The 21,635-nt window shown below is 49.6% G+C and overlaps 1 protein-coding gene across 3 annotated transcripts in view; it reads right to left on the bottom strand.

Annotated features, from left to right (window-relative positions):
• The window catches only part of dnah1 (dynein, axonemal, heavy chain 1), a 70,316-nt gene that overhangs the window by 39,584 nt on the left and 9,097 nt on the right, over positions 1–21,635 (bottom strand). For all 3 annotated transcript variants that reach the window (XM_076990799.1, XM_076990808.1, XM_076990816.1), the window contains exons 14-42: positions 20,963–21,188; positions 18,738–18,857; positions 18,420–18,502; positions 18,095–18,236; positions 17,712–17,867; positions 16,572–16,770; positions 16,129–16,382; positions 15,662–15,874; positions 15,381–15,545; positions 15,152–15,273; positions 14,882–14,987; positions 14,109–14,288; positions 13,693–13,833; positions 13,308–13,471; positions 13,014–13,127; positions 6,430–6,618; positions 6,186–6,291; positions 5,853–5,966; positions 5,600–5,749; positions 4,981–5,067; positions 4,343–4,529; positions 4,134–4,225; positions 3,774–3,928; positions 3,447–3,624; positions 3,081–3,275; positions 2,826–2,945; positions 2,328–2,486; positions 1,639–1,743; positions 1,257–1,397 (exon numbers count right to left, since the gene is read on the bottom strand). In XM_076990799.1, the coding sequence (XP_076846914.1) occupies positions 1,257–1,397; positions 1,639–1,743; positions 2,328–2,486; positions 2,826–2,945; positions 3,081–3,275; positions 3,447–3,624; positions 3,774–3,928; positions 4,134–4,225; positions 4,343–4,529; positions 4,981–5,067; positions 5,600–5,749; positions 5,853–5,966; positions 6,186–6,291; positions 6,430–6,618; positions 13,014–13,127; positions 13,308–13,471; positions 13,693–13,833; positions 14,109–14,288; positions 14,882–14,987; positions 15,152–15,273; positions 15,381–15,545; positions 15,662–15,874; positions 16,129–16,382; positions 16,572–16,770; positions 17,712–17,867; positions 18,095–18,236; positions 18,420–18,502; positions 18,738–18,857; positions 20,963–21,188 (4,363 nt within the window). The remainder of the gene's footprint in view (positions 1–1,256; positions 1,398–1,638; positions 1,744–2,327; positions 2,487–2,825; positions 2,946–3,080; positions 3,276–3,446; positions 3,625–3,773; positions 3,929–4,133; positions 4,226–4,342; positions 4,530–4,980; positions 5,068–5,599; positions 5,750–5,852; positions 5,967–6,185; positions 6,292–6,429; positions 6,619–13,013; positions 13,128–13,307; positions 13,472–13,692; positions 13,834–14,108; positions 14,289–14,881; positions 14,988–15,151; positions 15,274–15,380; positions 15,546–15,661; positions 15,875–16,128; positions 16,383–16,571; positions 16,771–17,711; positions 17,868–18,094; positions 18,237–18,419; positions 18,503–18,737; positions 18,858–20,962; positions 21,189–21,635) is intronic.

Genomic DNA, 21,635 nt, shown 5'->3' with positions numbered 1-21,635 from the left:
CCAGAAACACAGAGGACACTGGAGAGAGGGGGACCAGAAACACAGAGGACACTGGAGAGAGGGGGACCAGAAACACAGAGGACATTGGAGAGAGGGGGACCAGAAACACAGAGGACATTGGAGAGAGGGGGAACTGAAACACAGGACATTGGAGAGAGGGGGACCAGAAACACAGAGGACACTGGAGAGAGGGGGAACTGAAACACAGGACACTGGAGAGAGGGGGACCAGAAACACAGAGGACATTGGAGAGAGGGGGAACTGAAACACAGGACACTGGAGAGAGGGGGACCAGAAACACAGAGGACATTGGAGAGAGGGGGAACTGAAACACAGGACACTGGAGAGAGGGGGACCAGAAACACAGAGGACATTGGAGAGAGGGGGAACTGAAACACAGGACACTGGAGAGAGGGGGACCAGAAACACAGGACACTGGAGAGAGGGGGACCAGAAACACAGAGGACACTGGAGAGAGGGGGACCAGAAACACAGAGGACACTGGAGAGAGGGGGACCAGAAACACAGAGGACACTGGAGAGAGGGGGAACTGAAACACAGAGGACACTGGAGAGAGGGGGAACTGAAACACAGAGGACACTGGAGAGAGGGGGACCAGAAACACAGAGGACACTGGAGAGAGGGGGACCAGAAACACAGAGGACATTGGAGAGAGGGGGAACTGAAACACAGAGGACACTGGAGAGAGGGGGAACTGAAACACAGAGGACACTGGAGAGAGGGGGAACTGAAACACAGAGGACACTGGAGAGAGGGGGAACTGAAACACAGGACACTGGAGAGAGGGGGAACTGAAACACAGGACACTGGAGAGAGGGGGACCAGAAACACAGAGGACACTGGAGAGAGGGGGAACTGAAACACAGGACACTGGAGAGAGGGGGAACTGAAACACAGGACACTGGAGAGAGGGGGAACTGAAACACAGGACATTGGAGAGAGGGGGAACTGAAACACAGGACACTGGAGAGAGGGGGACCAGAAACACAGAGGACACTGGAGAGAGGGGGAACTGAAACACAGAGGACACTGGAGAGAGGGGGAACTGAAACACAGGACATTGGAGACAGACGGAGGGAGAACCGCAGCACAAATACGGGTAGGAGATCTTATACACTTTGTATCATGTGTTACAGGAGCATCTGCTGGTCATTGCAATGCAGAGGAAATGTCACATAAATCAACATAAATCTATGCAAACTGAAGTTGTGGCATTAGAACTGCACTGTACGTACTGGCTTTTTATTGGAGAGAAGCATGTCCATCAGGAAGGATATGCGGATGGTGTCTGCAGTTGGCACGATGATGTCAGAATAGCTGGTTTCTGGGGTGATGACAACATCTGGGGCGTACTTCATCCAGCCCACCCACTGCACCTTAAAATATACAGTAACGGCATTAGTGAACAATGGTGGTGGGAGTGGTGAACAAGGCATTCATTTCCCTCACACTTGAATTGATATGTGAATGACCTAATTAACTTTCAAAATAATACATCAGCCCATGCAATAAAAACATTACCCATTACAAAACATTTTTTGAACACTTTTCCTAATATTAATTCATGTTAATATTAATATTAATCCTTAAAACAACCAACTTGAGTGGTGTACACACCTTCCTATCTTTGGCTTCCTCCTCCTCCTCGCTCAGGATACTGATCCCTGCATCGTCCAATCGGTAGTCAAATACCAGTCCATCCTCTGGGAAACACATCTGTATCTGTAAAAGCAACACATTTATTGTGTTTAAAAAACACCATTCTGAACATCTGAAGACCATCAAGGATCAGCAGGTGGCTGATCTTCTGGGTGCTGACATGTTTTAGTGAAGAACACATTGCCTCTAATTGTCACATATGGCTCCGCCCTCCACCCGTCTTGTTGTCATGTGTTTAGTTTCACCTTTGTTTCTGGTTTCCTTTGTATTATCTAGTAGCTGTGTGTTTGATATCCTTGGCTTGGTTTGGTGTTGCATCCTTTGTAAATAGTATTTTTGTTTCCGTACTGTTCCTTGTCTTAATTAAATCGTTGAACTCCTGCGATTGTGTCCAGTTACTGCTGCCTAATTGTTACTCTAATGTGAAGTAGAATGACACCTGCACAGCTAGGAGCTCCCTTTGGTTTCAATGTAAAAAACCCACCAAAAAATTCTCACAACTCAGTCAGACTCTTCTCACATATCAGAAGAGCACTGGATTATGTGCAGGCAATGTGACTGTGTGGTGAAGGTTTTAATGAGATGATGGTAATGAGCTGTTATAACAGTGTTATGAGAGTGTCTTGAGTGGTAATGAAACTGTACACCTTCTCCTGGGCCATCTTGGCTCTGAGCCACGCACTGAAGCGTTGGTGGCTGGCTGCATCTCCAGTGGCACCCACACTCCAAACCAGAGAAAACACAAACCATGGCTCAATCAGCTCACACACACGCTCCAGCTTCTCCTGGGGAGGAGGCCTCTCTCCCTGCGCACACACACACACACACACACACACACACACACACACACACACGCACGCACACACACACATATGCACACACACACATACGCACACACATGCACACACACACATGCACACACACACATGCACACACACGCACAAGCACACGCGCACACACAAGCACACGCGCACACATGCACACACAAGCACACGCGCACACACAAGCACACGCGCACACACAAGCACACGCGCACACACACACACACACACACACACACACACAAGCACACACAAAAGTATTAAGGCACGCCTATTGTTACCACATGCTGCTGTGTGTTTCAGTCTTTCGAGGCTATGTCTGACCTCTCTTGGGGTGAAAGGCTGGAAGAAGCAGTCCAGCAGTCTGAGCAGAGAGCAGGTGAGGTTGCTGTCCATAGTGGTGATCACTTCAGTTACGGACGTCCGCACAAACGCAATGGAGTCCTGAGGACACGCACACTTCTTTTAAATAGAACGGACTACTCCACATACACATGGGGAGCTGTGTGCTTTGTCACAGAGGAAACCACAGCCTGAGCTTATCATAGCAAGAAGATTCAATAAAACAGGCCGGCAGACCTGAAGGAATCGTGTGAAGAGGGAGTGGAGCTGTGGGCCGTGCTGCTGCAGGGGTCCAGGCAGGCTACGCAGCCAGCACTCTGTGAATGGGGAGAGCCCCAGAATACTGGGCTCCAGGTACACCATCCCGCAGCGGGACACGGTGGCAGGGGATGCCACAGCCAGGTCCTGCACCTCGAACATCAGAGTCATCACCTGGGGGATGAGAACAGCTGCTCTGGAAAACAAGCACTCTCACACCCTAGCTCAGGGGTGCACAACATACCGCCTCCGTTATGGCCCGCCTGCGGCCCACACACTCACACACACACACACACACACACACACACACACACACACACACACACACACACCATGTGAACTCACTTCGGTGAGTTTGATGATCTCTCCTGAGCTCAAACACAGTTTTTTGTTGTCGTCCAGCACCGTGTTCATGTTCTCAATCCACACAGCGTCCACCGGCCCGTCAAACATGTACCACTTCTTTTCTTCATCCATGGCAGCCACGCCAGCACGGATCAGGGACGACAGCACGCCATCCATCCTGCCCAGATGCAAGATTACATGTGCACATACACAGTAGATCATTAGGAGTGCTGTCATCTAAAGTGTGGATTTGTCTGTGCTTTTCCTGCCAGTAGACCCAGAGAACACTACGTCATCGCATTTCTATGCCAGAACATCTTCACTCACCACTCATGGGTGAGCAGGTCAAACTCTCCATACAGCTGACCCATAGTGATGGACTTGGGGTTGAGGACGTAGGTCTGCACGACCTGGTACGTCTCGCCACTAAATGAGGGCTGACCCTGCAGGGCCGTGATGGCCGCCCCCAGCACCTCATAACACTGAGAGACGAGGGTTTAGAGTAAAAACAAACCCCCTGCTACAACTCACTGCATAGCTAAAAGCAAAGAGCTGTAAGAATAAACAGCTTAGAGGTGAACACAGAGAGAAATATTTTAACCATACAGAATGTAATCCAGACATGAGGAATTGAGTGATTAAAGGTCTAGTATGTTTGAGGAGGTGTAACCATTCTGAAGTGCTCACCTTCGTTTTGCCTGAGCCAGCAGGCCCCACCAGCATCAGGCCGTGCCTCACCACTGTGGTCTCGTACAGCTGGATTATCTTTGTAATGTAGCCTGGAGAAAAAAAAGTACACTCACTTACACTCAGACTAGGTATGTTAACCTCTAACATTTGCAGCTCCTGATTCTGAGCAGGGCTTTGCAGAGACCAAAACGTCATCCCTGTCTCACCATCCACATCTTTTAGACATTTGCTGTTGCAGACGGTACGGATGGACTCCTCCAGGCTGCCGTAGTTGATGGGATCCTCGCGGATCTTGGGGAAGAGGTCAGACACGATGCCGTTGAAGAGCTTGAGGTCATCCTGCAGGAACTTGGGCACATTGACATCTCTGATGGCACGCAAGCAAATCAGCTCCTGCACAAACACACAGCCACATTCACAACCTACCTAGAGGGGAGCCACTATGGCAGACGTTACCATGACACTGGATTCATGTTTTTGTTTATTTGACTGTTTGATTCTCTACTCTCTGTTTTTACTCCTTACACATATTCCTAAAGTCTACATGTCATGGATAACCAGTACACTATAAAGCCAAAAACAAAAAATGAATCAGCATTTTACTGTAGGTAGGGAGCAACAATGTCAAAATACAATAATAATGTACAAAATAAAGTAGAAAGGTACAATAAAATATCAATCCTATATGACACCAACAGCAAAACAAGCATAAATGCACACATACATGTACAGACACACAAGCACAGAAACACATGAACAAAAATAAAAATGAGTATTAAAAGCACATGCACAGACACAAGCACACACAAACAGTCACACACTCAAACACACATACGACTTTCACCTCATTCATGTCAGGGTTCTCTCTCTTCAGGTTTCCTGCAGCAGATATCACAGTTTTCACAGCTCTCATGCCAAAATCATAGTGATCCTGCCCAAGACACAGGCGCACACACACAAACACACACACACACAAACACACACATCCACGCATGCACACACACGTACACACATACACAAATGTTGCGAATCAGCATACTGCTCACTGCAGATCACAAGAACAAGCAACTTCTGTATCCAACTACCCCCAACCCCCCCCCCTTCAACAATTTACGTTCGCTTCAATTTTACATCCACTATGACAATATTAGTATAGGTCTGAAAATTGTCTGGCCCGCAGGTCAGAAACTGTCAGAGAAAAATATAGTTGAATAGCCCTGAACTAGAATCTCCACTCCCTCTGTACATACTCCATGTTTCACTGATATGTTTTGTTTTTTCACTTATTTTCACTTTAGGTTCTCAGGGAACCTCTCTACTGATATACTCCCCTATCTTTTTAATACTGTTAAAGTTTTGGTTCTCCGCATGCTTTCGTCTGCTATAAAGTTCAAAGTTCCTCCAACTGCAGGTTTGACCAAGGTAGCGTGTGTGTGCACAGAAGTGCATGGTGAGAATGGTACCTGGGAGCTGAGCTGCTCAGATGACAGCTTGAAGGTACTGGTGATCTTCTTGGAGAGCACTTTGGCATCACTGAAGCCAAACGAATACAAAGAAATCTCTGCGATCATGGCGTAGTCTGGGACCATCATGGCCACAGGACGGAAGAGAGCCTGAAACGCAGGGCCGACTAATGAAGCAGGCGCAGCATAAGAAGACCTGAGTCATACTGTAGCCCCGCAACACTGTGTTTGTGAGCGCTGTTTGGTCATGTACCTTTAAGTTGTCGGGTAATTCAGTTCGTCCGGCGTAGCCTGGGTTCATGGTGATGAAGACAGCACAGGAAGGAACCAATGGGATCTCTGCTCCTTCAAACACAAACCGCTCTGCCTAAACGCATGCACACACACACACACACACACACACACACACACACACACACACACACACACACACACACAATGATACAAATATATGCATACAGAAACATACAAATATATGCACACACAAAACATACACCATACACTGTTTTCCTCGACCTGTAAGATATTTGAATGCATTTTCCAATGGTGTGTTTACATGCGTTAGTCAGCTTGTGCACCAACTCACTCTCTCCTGCTGGGCCTTTTGAATTGTGGTGATCTGTTGAGCCACCACTGACAGCACCTCCACATCAATGCGGTTAAATTCATCAAAGCATGCCCACGCCCCAGAACTGCACGTACACATACACACATACACAGTACCAACTACCCGTCAGACTAGACACTGGCAACACAACACAACACACTTCAACACTCTAGAACTAGAACTAGGTTTGTTAGTTTAACAGCGCTCCGCATTCATGTCCCACCTGGCCAGACCCTTGAGGAACTTGCCCATGGCGATGAAGTCGAGTTGGTCTGAGCAGTTGAAGACAACGGTCTGGATGGCCAGCGCCTTGCCGAGGTCTTTGGTGGTCTCGGTCTTACCTGTGCCCGCCGGCCCTGCTGGGGCGCCTCCAAACTTCAGGTGCAGGGCGCCAGTCAGGGTGAGATAGCACCTGGGTGAGAGAGTGGGCGAGATGAGGCTTTAATGACTGCTCTTCTACTACAGAGCTGTATTTTTATTTTGTAATTACAAACCTGATTCCAAAAAAGTTGTGAATAAAAACTATATGCAATCATGTGGAGGTGCCAACATCTAATATTTTATTCAGAATAGAACACAAATCACAGATATGTGATATATGTATCATTTTAAGGGAATGTATAGTTTTAAGGGAAAAATATGTTGTTTCAAAATTTGATGGCATCAACAAATCCCAAGGATAAGGTTGGGACAAGGCCATTTTTACCACTGTGTGCCGTACCCCCTTCTTCTTACAACACTCAACAGACGTCTGGGGACAGAGGAGACCAATTTCTCAAGTTTAGAAATAGGAATGCTCTCCCATTCATGTCTAATACAGGCCTCTAACTGCTCAATCGTCTTTGGCCTTCTTTGTCGCACCTTCCTCTTTATGATGTGGCAAATGTTGTGAAAGATCTGGACTGCACGCGGGCCATTTCAGTATCCGGATCCTTCTCCTATGTAGCCATGATGTTGTTATTGTAAATGCAGGGTCTTCCCTGAAAGAGATGATGTCTAGATGGGAGCATATGTTGTTTTAGAACCTGAACATAGTTCTCTGCATTAATGGTGCCTTTCCAGACATGCAAGCTGCCCATGCCACAAGCACTCATGCAACCCCATACTATCAGTGATGCAGGCTTCTGAACAGAGTGTAGATAACAGCTTGGGTTATCCTTGTCCTCTCCGGTCCGGATGACATGGCGTCCCAGTGTTCCATAAAGAACTTCAAATCGTGACTCATCTGACCACAGAACAGTCTTCCATTTTGTCACACTCCATGTTAAATGACCCCTGGCCCAGTGCAAACGTCTGAGCTTGTGAAGCTTGCTTAGAAATGGCTTCCTCTTTGCACTGTATGTAACGTTGGGTGTACAGACACAGGAGGAAAATAATAAAGGCAACAGAAAGAAAGCTTAAAACGAAACTAAGGACGCCAGGGGAAGTAACTGGCAGCAGGCAAATGCCGCAACAAAACAAAACCCCTTTCCAAAATAAAAGTAAAATGGATAGGAAGAAAACAGTCTGTAACCCACCCAATCCACCAGGTACTGGTCCCGACCCTGAACATGGCGATGGTCCAACAACCGGCTAATGGTGTACACCGGGCCACCACCAACCATGTGGGGGGGCCGGCGAAGCCGGAGCATGGGGCATGTTACACAGAACCGGGCGGAGACGGGAGACATGGAAAACAGGATGGACCCGCATGGAACGGAGGAAGCAACAGCCGGTAAGAAACCGGATTTATCCACCTGTCAACCTTGAAGGGACCCAGATACTGAGGGACCAACTTCTTGGTCCCACCCCGGACCGGCAGATCCAGGGTGGAAGGACAAGGCTAGGAGACGGTGCTTATCAGAGGCGGACAACAAAGCTTTGTGGGCCTTATGCCACGCCAACCGGCACCGCCGCACCAAGGCTCGGGCTCCCGGACCCGCCATGTCCCTTTCCTGGTCAGCGAACATGGGAGGTGCGTACCCGTAGAGACACTCAAAAGGTGACATGCCAAGAGCAGAGTGTCACAAGGTGTTGTGGGCGTACTCAGCCCACAAAATCGGACCAGGAGGACAGATTAGAGGACGCCAGGCACCTGAGCGTCTGTTCAAGGTCCTGATTGGTCCTCTCTGTCTGGCCATTGGTCAGAGGATGAAACCCCAAAGATAGACTGGCCTTGGCACCTAATAGGCTCAGGAAAGCTCCCCAGAACCGACTCGTGAACTGCAGCCCCCTATCAGACACCACGTCTGAAGGGAAAACGTGGTGCCTGACGATGTTGTGGAGAAATAAGGAGGCCGTTTCGCAAGCAGAAGGGAGCTTAGGCAGAGTATTAGGGGCTATCCTGTACCCTAAGAAGGCTACTTCCTGGATATGGAAGAGCGATTTCTCCAACTTAACTTTCATGCAAGAGTTGGAGGATACACCTCACGTGTTTGATATGCTCGGACAGAGTTGCTGTAGATGAGGATATCGTCTAGGTCAGGGCTATTCAACTATATTTTTCTGCGGGCCAGATTTGGCAGAGAGCTCTGACCTGTGGGCCAGACAAACACTCATGACAGAGAAACGTGCCGCATAGAGACACAACGTGCCGTAAAGCGCCACACGGTGTCATATGCAAATAGAATTATTTAATTATTTATGGGGAGACAGGCCGCCAGTTGAATAGCCCTGGTCTAGGTAGACGAAGGCATACCTATCAAGGACTTCTCTGAGTACTTCGTTTATAAAGCGCTGAAAAACAGCAGGGGCGTTCATTAAGCCAAATGGCATCACTAAATATTCGTAGTGGCCTGACGGGGTAATAAAGGCGGTCTTCCACTCATCCCCTTCTCTGATCCTGACCAAGTTGTAAGCACTACGAAGGTCTAATTTGGTAAATATAGTGGCTTTTTGTAATGCCTCGAATGCTGTGGCCATGAGGGGTAATGGGTGGCGGTCTTTGACGGTCACCTTATTGAGACCACAGTAATCTATACATGGCCTCAATCTGCAATCTTTCTTCCCTACAAAGAAGAAACCAGCAAGAAGTTGAGGGATGAATAAAACCCGCAGCAAGCGCCTCCTTGACATAATCTTTCATAGCCTTGCGTTCCGGGGCAGCCAGAGAGAAGAGACGGCCCCTGGGAGGGCTTGCCCCGGGTAGTAGGTCTATGGCCATATCATAGGCCCTGTGAGGGGGAAGGGAGCCAGCCTAGGTCATGATATTCAGTGGGGACCAGAGTAAGGTCCACGGGTTTGTGTGGATGATTATTAGGGGAACCAAGCTCCTTCTTTAAAGAAGTCTCTTTACAGATCTGACTCCAATCTTTTGCTGTGTGTGACAACCAGTCGACTTCCGAGTTATGCCGTTGTAACCAGGGAAAACCCAGGATAAGACGCGTTTGGGGAGCACTGATAACAAAGAGAGATCTGTTCATGATGCCCTCCTATACTCATCTCGATGGGCACAGTTTGTTTGGCGACCTCACCAGAACTCTAAGCTCGGCCGTCTACGGCAGCTACCTAGAGAGGCTTATCCAAGTTAAACCGGGGTATTCCCAATTCTTCTACGAGAGAGACATCAAAAAAGTTGGCGGCAGCTCCTGAATCAATGAAGGCCATTAGGTGTCTTTTCTCTGACCCCTCCAAGACAGAGACACATGAACATATAGAGCATTACTGGGAGGACTTGAGACAGAACCCGCCAGAGCTTCAGTGTTGACTGGTGGGTTGACCCTTTTCCCATGTAGCTCGGGGCACCTGGAACATTGGTGACCCGCCCCACCGCAGTATAAACACCTGCCTTCCTGGAGACGTGCTTGTCTTTCTAGACGTGACAGTCGTGTATGGCCTATCTGCATGGGTTGAGGGTCAGTACCGGATTTGCAGGATTCAGAGACACGAGACTGGGTTACCGTAGGTGTAGTGTCTCGATATTGTCTTTTTGCACATCTACAGTACGTTTGTGGCGCCGGATGTCGAGACACACTGTGAGTGTTGAGTGCGTCTAGATAGGCCAGAGGATCGCAAAGTGCTAGCTCGTCTTTTAGTTCTTCAGATAATCCTTCCTGATAGACAGTCATAAGAGCCTCTGGACCCCATCCGCTCTCAGAAGCCAGTGTTCTAAATTCAAGAGAATACTCTGCAACTGATAATTTTCCCTGGCATAACCTCAATAAATGTGAGGAAAACTCCTCCTGACGATGGGTGGTAGAAAGCACTTCTCATAGCACTACAAAAATGTTTATATGAAAAACATATGTCAGTCTGTTTCTCCCAAATGGGCGTGGCCCAAGCTAATGCTTTGTCGGATAGCAATGTCATAATATAGGCTATCTTGGAGCATTTCGTTGGGAAGCGTGAGGGTTGTTGTTCAAAAATGAGAGTGCATTGTAAAAGAAAACTTTGACACCCATCAGGATTCCCTGAGTAGCGAGCTGGAGGCGGTAATACCATTTCCGAATGACTCACGGCAGCAGATGCTGTGACAGGGTTAACAGGAGGTGGATTACAAGGAGCAGGACATGAGCTACTCAATGTCTGTAACGTAGCTGGAATGTTATTAACTTGCTTTATGATCTGGTGAAGTATTTGATCATGGTTACCTAATAGTTGTCCTTGGTTTATTACTGCAGCTTTTAATGCTGCAGCGTCACACGAAGCGGCTGGGTTCATGTTAGGCTGATTTATTCTGTAATGTGGGGTGTACAGACCGGTACACACCACGTAAGAAAATGAAGGGAGAAGTGAACCCAAATGCCGTATGAAACCAATAGGGAAAAATATGCTTATCACTAACGCAGTGTGAGTGTAACAAACACTCACATGAGAAAGCATAAACAGCATCAGAGAAACCAATCTGCATGCACGTAAAACACACACACACACAGAAGCAAAACGAAACTTAAAAGGTCACGAAAAACTCAACGCGTACAAAGAAAACACAACCATAGAACACAGGGAAAAAACCAACAGAAAACAACATGGAATACTCAACACGTGAAAAGGCAAAACTCAACCGTATAGACACGGGAGGAAAATAATAAAGGCAACAGAAAGAACACGGAAAAAACTCAACGTGTAAAACGAAACTAAGGACACCAGGGGAAGTAACTGACAGCAGGCGAACACTGCAACAAAACAAAAACCCTTCCCAAAATAAAAGTAAAATAGGTAGGAAGAAAACAGTTAGGGGAAAAACTTGAGATTGGCTAGAAAGCAGCGCAGAAGATAGAGACTCAAATAAATGAAGGACAAGCAAGAGAGAGAAAGGTAGCGAGACACCTTGCAAACGAATGCAACAAGCAGTAAAGGCAGGGAAAGGCTGAAAGCGTGACGGCATGAGACCAAAACGAATCAGCAGTGATCTGTTTCACAAAGCTTCCTTAAGAAGATCACCGCTGATTGCGCCCAGCGAGTCTAGGACTGACTCGGGTGCCTCTTGTGGAGGTAGAAGGCATGGCATCCGAGCCAGCCCTGACACTGTAGAGTTTCAGCTCGCAAAGGCAGATGGCACGGTGGATTGTGTTCACTGACAATGCTTTCTGGAAGTATTCCTGACCCCATTCTGTTATTTCCGGGCAACACGGACTTTTAACTCCCTCTAAAGGTTTTCGATGGGGTTGAGATTGGGAGACTGGCTAGGCCACTCCAGGACTTTGAAATGTTTCTTACGAAGCCACTCCTTGCCCTGGCAGTGTGCTTGGGATCATTGTCATGCTGAAAGACCCAGCCACGTTTCATCTTCATTGCCCTTGCTGATGGAAGGAGGTTTGCACCCAAAATCTCACAATACATGGCCCCATTCATTCTTTCATGTACACGGACCAGTCGTCCTGGTCCCTTTGCAGAGAAACAGCCCCAAAGCATGATGTTGCCACCCCCATGCTTCACAGTTGGTATGGTGTTCTTTGGATGCAACTCAGCATTCACTGTCCTCCAAACATGACGAATTGTGTTTTTACCAAATAGTTCTACTTTGGTTTCATCTGACCATATGACATTCTCCCAATACTCTTCTGGAACATCCAAATGCTCTCTAGCAAACTTCAGACGTGCCTGGATATGGACTGGCTTAAGCAGGGGGACACGTCTGGCACTGCAAGATCTGAGTCCCTGGCGTCGTAGTGTGTTGCTGATGGTAGCCTTTGTAACGTTGGTCCCAGCTTTCTGCAGGTCATTCATTAGATCCCCCCTTGTGGTTCTGGGATTTTTCCTCACCGTTCTTGTGATCATTTTGACCCCACGGGCTGAGATCTTGCATGGAGCCCCAGATCGAGGGAGATTAGTAGTGGTCTTGTAGGTCTTCCATTTTCTGATTATTGCTCCCACAGTAGATTTCTTCACACCAAGCTGCTTGCCTATTGCAGATTCAGTCTTCCCAGCCTGGTGCAGGTCTACAATTCGGTTTCTGGTGTCCTCCGACAGCTCTTTCGTCTTCACCATAGTGGAGTTTGGAGTGTGACTGTTTGAGGTTGTGGGCAGGTGTCTTTTATACTGTTAACCACTTCAAACAGGTGCCATTAATACAGGTAATGAGTGGGGGAAAGAGGAGCCTCTTAAAAAAGAAGTTACAGGTCTTTGACAGCCAGAAATCTTGCTTGTTTGTAGGTGACCAAATACTTATTTTCCACCATTATTTGCAAAAAAATTCTTTAAAAGTCAGACAAAATGATTTTCTCAATTTTTTTTTCACATTTTGTCTCTCATAGTTGAGGTCTACCTATGATGTCAATTACAGGCCTTTTTAAGTGGGAGAACTTGCACAATTGGTGACTGACTAAATACTTATTTTCCCCACTGTATATGCAATGCATCCATGCCGATTTGTTGGCATTGTCTTACCTGTCAGTCAGTGGGGTGATGACGAGTCGCCCAGAGTTACCCAGATATTCATAACCATAGAGGAATTCTGCATTCACTGCCCTGATGTATAAGTCATCTCTTGCCCAATAATATCTACCGAGAAACCACACACACATCCAACCACAGAGCTATACTCACATTAAAATATTTTGTACTTGAGGTTTGTACTGCATACTGTCAAATTACAACACAGAACAGCACCTATGGAATGACAGATGACCAAGACCTATTTTTTATGTGTGTGTGTGTGTGTGTGTGTGTGCCTCTACTGACCTGAGCTGGCTGATCCACTCAAAGTCGTTGGTGCTGGCCACAGCCTCCTCCACCAGCTTGGCGGCCACGTCTTTAGCATGCACCTCAATCACAATGAGGGCAGAGAGCACAGCTCTCTGCATCTTAGACAGGCGGCCCCGCACCAGCTGCACCAGGTCACGCAGCTACACACACATGCATATATCAGTATCTGGTGCATCACATTCACATGAGTGCTGGGTCCTGTGAGTGTGTGTGCTCCATACCTGGGTACTGTGTGTGTGCTCCATACCTTGGTCCCGTGAGTCTGTGTGCTACATACCTGGGTCCTGTGTGTGCTCTTTACCAGGATCTTGTGAGTGTGTGTGCTCTGTAGCTGGGTTCTGTGAGTGTGTATGCTACATACCTGGGTCTGGAACTGGGGGTAGACGCGCTCCACCAGGTCTCCCCTCTCCAGAGCCTCAGACACCTCTGTGGTCCAGAAAGTCTGACACCCTGCGATCACCACCTGGCCTGGCCATGATAACACCCACTTTGTCCGGGGCTCCTGTGTAGACAAGGAGAAAGTTGTTCTGCATAGACCCTGATGGATCTGTCTATACTGACCTCTGCATAGACCCTGATGGATCTGTCTATACTGACCTCTGCATAGACCCTGATGGATCTGTCTATACTGACCTCTGCATAGACCCTGATGGATCTGTCTATACTGACCTCTGCATAGACCCTGATGGATCTGTCTATACTGACCTCTGCATAGACCCTGATGGATCTGTCTATACTGACCTCTGCATAGACCCTGATGGATCTGTCTATACTGACCTCTGCATAGACCCTGATGGATCGTTCGATGTTGTCTCGAAGACTGAGCTTCATCGACCTCTCCACATCACACAGCCAATCCTCCACATTCCCAGAAGGCCACACAGGGAGGAAGAGCTCGACTTCCTCTCCCTCACCAGAATACATGTGTGTGATCTGCAGATCTGGCTGGAACTGGAGCTGTACAGCACACCACAGGAATAGCTTTACAAAAGCACACAGTGCAGTTGTAGAGGACGTGAATATAAAAACCAATGGAAACAGACCATCCATACATATATATTTTTAATTATTATCTGTCACTTTATTTGTGAGAGGGTATCAGCAGTCAGGAGCGACTAGTTGGTATTTTTCTCAGAGTCTGTAGAGGGCGCTTGGCGCTGATTGCTAGGAAATCTAATGCCTCTGACAAAATACAAAAAGGTCAGAAAAACCCTTATGCCACAGGCTAAACGCAACTCCATCGTTATGTTGTTTCCCTTCGTTACCACAGAGAGAGAGAGAGAGAGAGAGAGAGAGACAGAGAGAGAGAGAGACAGAACGAGGAAGAGAGTGAGCAAGCGGCTCTCTCCCTCTGCCATCATAACATCATCCCAGGGATGGCCAAGGTTCCCCTAGGCCTGTGGCCGGCAACACAGTCATATCTGGTAGAGGGTTCATGGTATTGAGTGTGTGTGTGTGTGTGTGTGTGTGTGTGTGTGTGTGTGTGTGTGTGTGTGTGTGTGTGTGTGTGTGTGTGTATGTTAGATCTGTTGTGTGTGTTTTAGGCTGACCCTTGCAATGTTCTCGAAGCATTTGCGTAGGTGTGGCTGCACTGCTGTTGGGTCTTTGGTCTGAGACAGAATCTCCAGCAGCTCATCATCAGACAGGAAGTAGAATCTAAACTCCAAACACCACACAACTGGGTAAGAAACTTGTATATGTATGCACATTTTCATTAACATTTTCATACACACATTTTCATTTTACACTACAAAACACTGTTTGCATGTGTGTGTGTCTATATATAATATAATACTATGTATAGGGTTGTGTGTGGGGACCTGGGGAAGGCACCACGCTTGGTCTCCAGGTATTCACTCAGGCCTTTCTGCACCTGCTCCAGGAGCCTGTTACACTCACGCAGATTATCCAGTAGTTGCAGGTCAGGGCACAACTCAATCACCTGTGCACAACATACACAGGTCATGAAATGTGCATGCACACACACAGCAGCTGAAATGCACACACAGTCACTGACGTATTGCAGGGTTGACGAGAGGCCCGGCCCACCTTTGTCTTGTCGTGAGCTGCCTTCATCACCTTCCTCCAGGTGCGCTCCATGGACTGGTACAACTTCCCCTCCATGGGCAGCTGCCGGTTGATGTCGTCCGAGCTGAAGATCGGCTCGAGGTAGAGCCAGGTGCGTTGGCATGTCAGCCACTCGTCCAGCACATCCTATCAACACACGGACACACACACACACTCAGAACGTACTAAAGAGAAAATGGCTTGACTGTTTAAAATGTCAAGATCATAGCCAGTCCATGAGCACCAAGTGTGTGGTGGTGCACCTGTGTCATCCTCAGGCTGGCCTCCCAGCTGCTGATCCTCTCATCGAAGGGCTTCTTGTAAGGAGAGAAGCACATGCTCTGGGTCATGACGATGTGGTCATCCAACAGCTGTGAGACCTCATCAGGACTCCTCAAGATATAAGTGCCCGTCTCCTTGTAGGGCAAGATCTCAAACACCACCGTCGACCACTCATGTTGCATCTTATCCAGAGCCTAATCACACACAGACACACACACACACACACACACACACACACACACACACACACACACACGTCTGTGTGTGTAAGAGCTAAATCTGCATTTTAACTAATCACTCAAACTACAAGAATACACACACATTCTCTCCCTTTCTCTCTCTATACATATATATATGCCGTGCTGAGTCCTGCTTCTCTCTCTCTCTCTCTCTCTCTCTCTCTCTCTGTCTCTCTCTCTCACTCACTCACTCACTCTCTCTCTCTCACCTGTTCGATGGCATACTCCTTCCCAGCCACGTCGGCGATGCGGGCGATCTTGTCGGCGTGCTGCTGCAGGTGCAGCTCCAGGCAGCGTGTGAGCGTCAGGCCGGCGTTGGGCTTCACACTCATGCCCACACTCTCCGACAGCAGGTCCCAGTGGCGGCTGCGCATGCCTGGGTGTCGCAGACCCTGGATCAGTGGGATATGTGGCCGGAAGTCCTCGATCATCCCGCGGATGTTGGAGGCCACATCCTGACAGGCTGACAGAGGAAGAGTGGCAAGGATGTCAGAGGTGAGAAAGGAGATGACATCATGTGATTGGTATGATGTTGATGCATGTGAAGAAGCACACTGCTACCTCCACCCTGAACATACATGAACACTATTAGCCTCCATCAACCCTGTATGGCCAATGTTGATGTGCATGGTGTCAATGGTGCACTATTCACCTGGTATGTCTTTAAACAGCTTGACACACTTGTGCATGGTCTTAAAAGCATCGCTGACACTGCGCTCCAGCTGTTCTGGGTTAATGGTGAACAGTGAGTCATTCATCCAGCTCTCCTGCCAACTCAGCCAATCAGACGTGGTGATCCACAGGTCTTGGAATGGCTGGAAATCTCGAGAAAGCTTCTTCAGCTGGTCATACTGAACCCAGGAATAAGAGAAATACACAAATCTGATATACATATGACGCCAGTGTGTTATGACACTGTTAAGCAAACAGTAAGATGTGTACGTTGGTGATGGGGTGTGTACGTTGGTGATGGGCTGTGTGAGGGTGGGGGTGCGTACGTTGGTGATGGGGTGTGTGAGGGTGTGTACGTTGGTGATGGGGTGTGTGAGGGTGGGGGTGTGTACGTTGGTGATGGGGTGTGTGAGGGTGGGGGTGCGTACGTTGGTGATGGGGTGTGTGGGGGTGTGTACGTTGGTGATGGGGTGTGTGAGGGTGGGGGTGCGTACGTTGGTGATGGGGTGTGTGAGGGTGTGTACGTTGGTGATGGGGTGTGTGAGGGTGGGGGTGTGTACGTTGGTGATGGGGTGTGTGAGGGTGGGGGTGCGTACGTTGGTGATGGGGTGTGTGAGGGTGTGTACGTTGGTGATGGGGTGTGTGAGGGTGGGGGTGTGTACGTTGGTGATGGGGTGTGTGAGGGTGGGGGTGCGTACGTTGGTGATGGGGTGTGTGGGGGTGTGTACGTTGGTGATGGGGTGTGTGAGGGTGGGGGTGCGTACGTTGGTGATGGGGTGTGTGGGGGTGTGTACGTTGGTGATGGGGTGTGTACATTGGTGATGGGGTGTGTGAGGGAGGGGTGGGTACGTTGGTGATGGGGTGTGTGAGGGTGGGGGTGCGTACATTGGTGATGAGGGTGTGTGAGGGTGGGGATGATGAGGGTGTGTGAGGGTGGGGGTGCGTACATTGGTGATGAGGGTGTGTGAGGGTGGGGGTGCGTACGTTGGTGACGGGGGTGTGTGAGGGTGGGGGTGCGTACATTGGTGATGGGGGTGTGTGAGGGTGGGGGTGCGTACATTGGTGATGGGGGTGAGTGAGGGTGGGAATGATGAGGGTGTGTGAGGGTGGGGGTGCGTACGTTGGTGATGGGGGTACCGAAGATGCGCTCACGGTTGTTGTACACCTGCGCCATGCTCTGCCACTCCTTCAGCTGCTTCCCTACACGCAACACCTCATTCGCCACCTCGTGTGCACGACTGATATCCGTGTAGGCTGCAAAGCCTGCAACCACCATCTGAAACACACACATACACAAGCACTTCAGAGAAACGTGGCCACGCAGTACCTGTAAATAGGTGGAGAGGTGATAGGTAGACGTTAAGGAGGATAACACTCTTTTACATTGTGCTGGTAACCTATCCTCACTTGGGTGAAAAAGATCAAATAAAAGTGAATGTGGCTGATGACCCCAGTAACCAGTCACACACTCACAGTGGAGCTCCAGTGGACTGATAGACTCACTTGCAGGGAGTCCAGGTGCTTCTGGAAGTTGCTCTGGTCAGCCAGCTGGATCTTACGGAAATGCTCCTCATCCTCTTCATGCTGCACCTGCACAGCTTCCATCTGGGAGAGGATCTTATGGGGCCAGGACAGCGCCATCCACCTGCACAACACACACACGATTGTAAAGCTGCTTTGTGCTTAGTGCTGTTGGGACCTGTCAGGGTTTATGCTGATTTAGTTATAACAAAATAGATGTGTTGGAACAGCACTGGCCAGCACAGTGTGCAGGTGGGACCTCATCATCACTGTGCTGCACTGTACTCAAACATGCAGGACAACTTACTTCCCATTGAAGTCCTCGTTAGAAAGGTTGTAGAAAAACTCATCGATTAGCTCATAATCAGCCAGGGCTGTGGACAGCACCACCTGCACAAGCATTACATCAGCGCAACATAAAAGAGACAGAACGCATTAAGAACTATGCGTCAAAACATATGAAATACTCTTTTCAGCTTTAGTCTTCCCTTTTAATATCAAGGGAGAAACTAAAAGAAATGTACAATGCAAAAGCAGATACTGTTGCCTTGTGCAAAAGGACGTAAAGGAAATGTCTGCTTCTGAGTGAGGAAAGGAAGTGACATTGTGTGGCAATGTGCTTTACTTCATGAGCTTTGAGCAGGTCTGGGATCTGCTTCATCCACTCCCTCTGTTCAGCCAACTTCTCAATACTGTTGGGTTTCTCATACAGTTTCTTGCTAATGGCTTTGTACTCCTCACATGCCTAAACACACATACACATGAACCTATTTATTTGATTGTGTGTACAGAGAACAAACCAACATCTATGCATAAAATACTAAAGACTTCTGAAGTCTAAGTTGTTACTAGCAATACTGAAAATTCAGGTCTGGGACTGGGACGGGCAAGTCTGGGAGTATGCAGGTGTGGGGCTGGGAGTCTGCAGGTGTGGGACTGGGAGTCTGCAGGTGTGGGGCTGGGAGTCTGCTGGTGTGGGACTGGGAGTCTGCTGGTGTGGGACTGGGAGTCTGCTGGTGTGGGACTGGGAGTCTGCTGGTGTGGGACTGGGAGTCTGCAGGTGTGGGGCTGGGAGTCTGCAGGTGTGGGGCTGGGAGTCTGCTGGTGTGGGGCTGGGAGTCTGCTGGTGTGGGGCTGGGAGTCTGCTGGTGTGGGACTGGGAGTCTGCAGGTGTGGGACTGGGAGTCTGCTGGTGTGGGGCTGGGAGTCTGCAGGTGTGGGGCTGGGAGTCTGCTGGTGTGGGGCTGGGAGTCTGCAGGTGTGGGACTGGGAGTCTGCTGGTGTGGGACTGGGAGTCTGCAGGTGTGGGACTGGGAGTCTGCAGGTGTGGGGCTGGGAGTCTGCTGGTGTGGGACTGGGAGTCTGCAGGTGTGGGACTGGAAGTCAACAGGTTTGGACGTCTGCAGGTGTGGGACTGGGAGTCTGCAGGTGTGGGGCTGGGAGTCTGCAGGTGTGGGGCTGGGAGTCTGCTGGTGTGGGACTGGGAGTCTGCAGGTGTGGGGCTGGGAGTCTGCTGGTGTGGGACTGGGAGTCTGCTGGTGTGGGGCTGGGAGTCTGCAGGTGTGGGACTGGAAGTCAACAGGTTTGGACGTCTGCAGGTGTGGGGCTGGGAGTCTGCAGGTGCGGGGCTGGGAGTCAACAGGTTTGGACGTCTGCAGGTGTGGGACTGGGAGTCAACAGGTTTGGACGTCTGCAGGTGTGGGGCTGGGAGTCTGCAGGTTTGGACGTCTGCAGGTGTGGGGCTGGGAGTCTGCAGGTTTGGACGTCTGCAGGTGTGGGGCTGGGAGTCAACAGGTTTGGACGTCTGCAGGTGTGGGGCTGGGAGTCAACAGGTTTGGACGTCTGCAGGTGTGGGGCTGGGAGTCTGCAGGTTTGGACGTCTGCAGGTGCGGGGCTGGGAGTCAACAGGTTTGGACGTCTGCAGGTGTGGGGCTGGGAGTCAACAGGTTTGGACGTCTGCAGGTGTGGGGCTGGGAGTCAACAGGTTTGGACGTCTGCAGGTGTGGGGCTGGGAGTCTGCAGGTTTGGACGTCTGCAGGTGTGGGGCTGGGAGTCTGCAGGTTTGGACGTCTGCAGGTGCGGGGCTGGGAGTCAACAGGTTTGGACGTCTGCAGGTGTGGGGCTGGGAGTCAACAGGTTTGGACGTCTGCAGGTGTGGGGCTGGGAGTCAACAGGTTTGGACGTCTGCAGGTGTGGGGCTGGGAGTCAACAGGTTTGGACGTCTGCAGGTGTGGGGCTGGGAGTCTGCAGGTTTGGACGTCTGCAGGTGTGGGACTGGGAGTCAACAGGTTTGGACGTCTGCAGGTGTGGGGCTGGGAGTCAACAGGTTTGGACGTCTGCAGGTGTGGGGCTGGGAGTCTGCAGGTTTGGACGTCTGCAGGTGTGGGGCTGGGAGTCTGCAGGTTTGGACGTCTGCAGGTGTGGGGCTGGGAGTCAACAGGTTTGGACGTCTGCAGGTGTGGGGCTGGGAGTCAACAGGTTTGGACGTCTGCAGGTGTGGGGCTGGGAGTCAACAGGTTTGGACGTCTGCAGGTGTGGGGCTGGGAGTCAACAGGTTTGGACGTCTGCAGGTGTGGGGCTGGGAGTCAACAGGTTTGGACGTCTGCAGGTGTGGGGCTGGGAGTCAACAGGTTTGGACGTCTGCAGGTGTGGGGCTGGGAGTCAACAGGTTTGGACGTCTGCAGGTGTGGGGCTGGGAGTCAACAGGTTTGGACGTCTGCAGGTGTGGGGCTGGGAGTCAACAGGTTTGGACGTCTGCAGGTGTGGGGCTGGGAGTCAACAGGTTTGGACGTCTGCAGGTGTGGGACTGGGAGTCTGCTGGTGTGGGGCTGGGAGTGGTGCTTTACTTGCCTGCTCCACTTGCTTTCGGAGCTTCAGAGCAAGCTGGTCAAGCACAGCGTTGGCCAAGCTGCGACGCTTCTCAGACAGATTCTGCCGCACAATCTCCACGCTCACCATGAAAGGCCCAATGACGATGGAGGAAGGGATCATTTGCTCCAAAGTCTCCTTCTCCTTCAGGTGCACTAGCACCTCACGCTTCACCTCCAGGGGGGTGGCGTTCTCTGGGATGTGATGTCTAGCACACGCATACAAGCACACATTTGTCACACATACAGTATGTAATAAATATGAATGTTTTATGTAACCACCATGACTGAAGTGTTAATGAGCAAGACACTTAACACCAACTGCTCCCTCGGTGCCGGGGCTAGTGTGGCACGTGTGTACCACAGCCCCCTGCAATTTAAATGTGTGTGTGAATGTTCATTTCATGGGTTGTGTGTGTGTGTGTGTGTGTGTGTCTGTGTCTGTGTGTGTGTGTGTATGTTCTCATTACAATAATGAGTTAAATGCGGAGGACAAATTCCATTTGGGTGAAAATCACAATTGGAAAATTGGTAACATCTATTGGTAATAAGTATGTATTGAGCCTAACTCTGAAGCTAGCTCAAGCCTAAATACCAAGAAGAAACCTTTTTCTTATCTCAGTTAAAAACCAAACACAATTTAAAGGTAGTACAAA

This window comes from Brachyhypopomus gauderio, chromosome 1 (assembly GCF_052324685.1).
Source record: "Brachyhypopomus gauderio isolate BG-103 chromosome 1, BGAUD_0.2, whole genome shotgun sequence".
NCBI classification, from domain to species: Eukaryota; Metazoa; Chordata; class Actinopteri; order Gymnotiformes; family Hypopomidae; genus Brachyhypopomus; species Brachyhypopomus gauderio.
The sequence above is the reverse complement of the archived record's forward strand: the minus strand, read 5'-3'. Positions and strand labels throughout refer to the sequence as shown.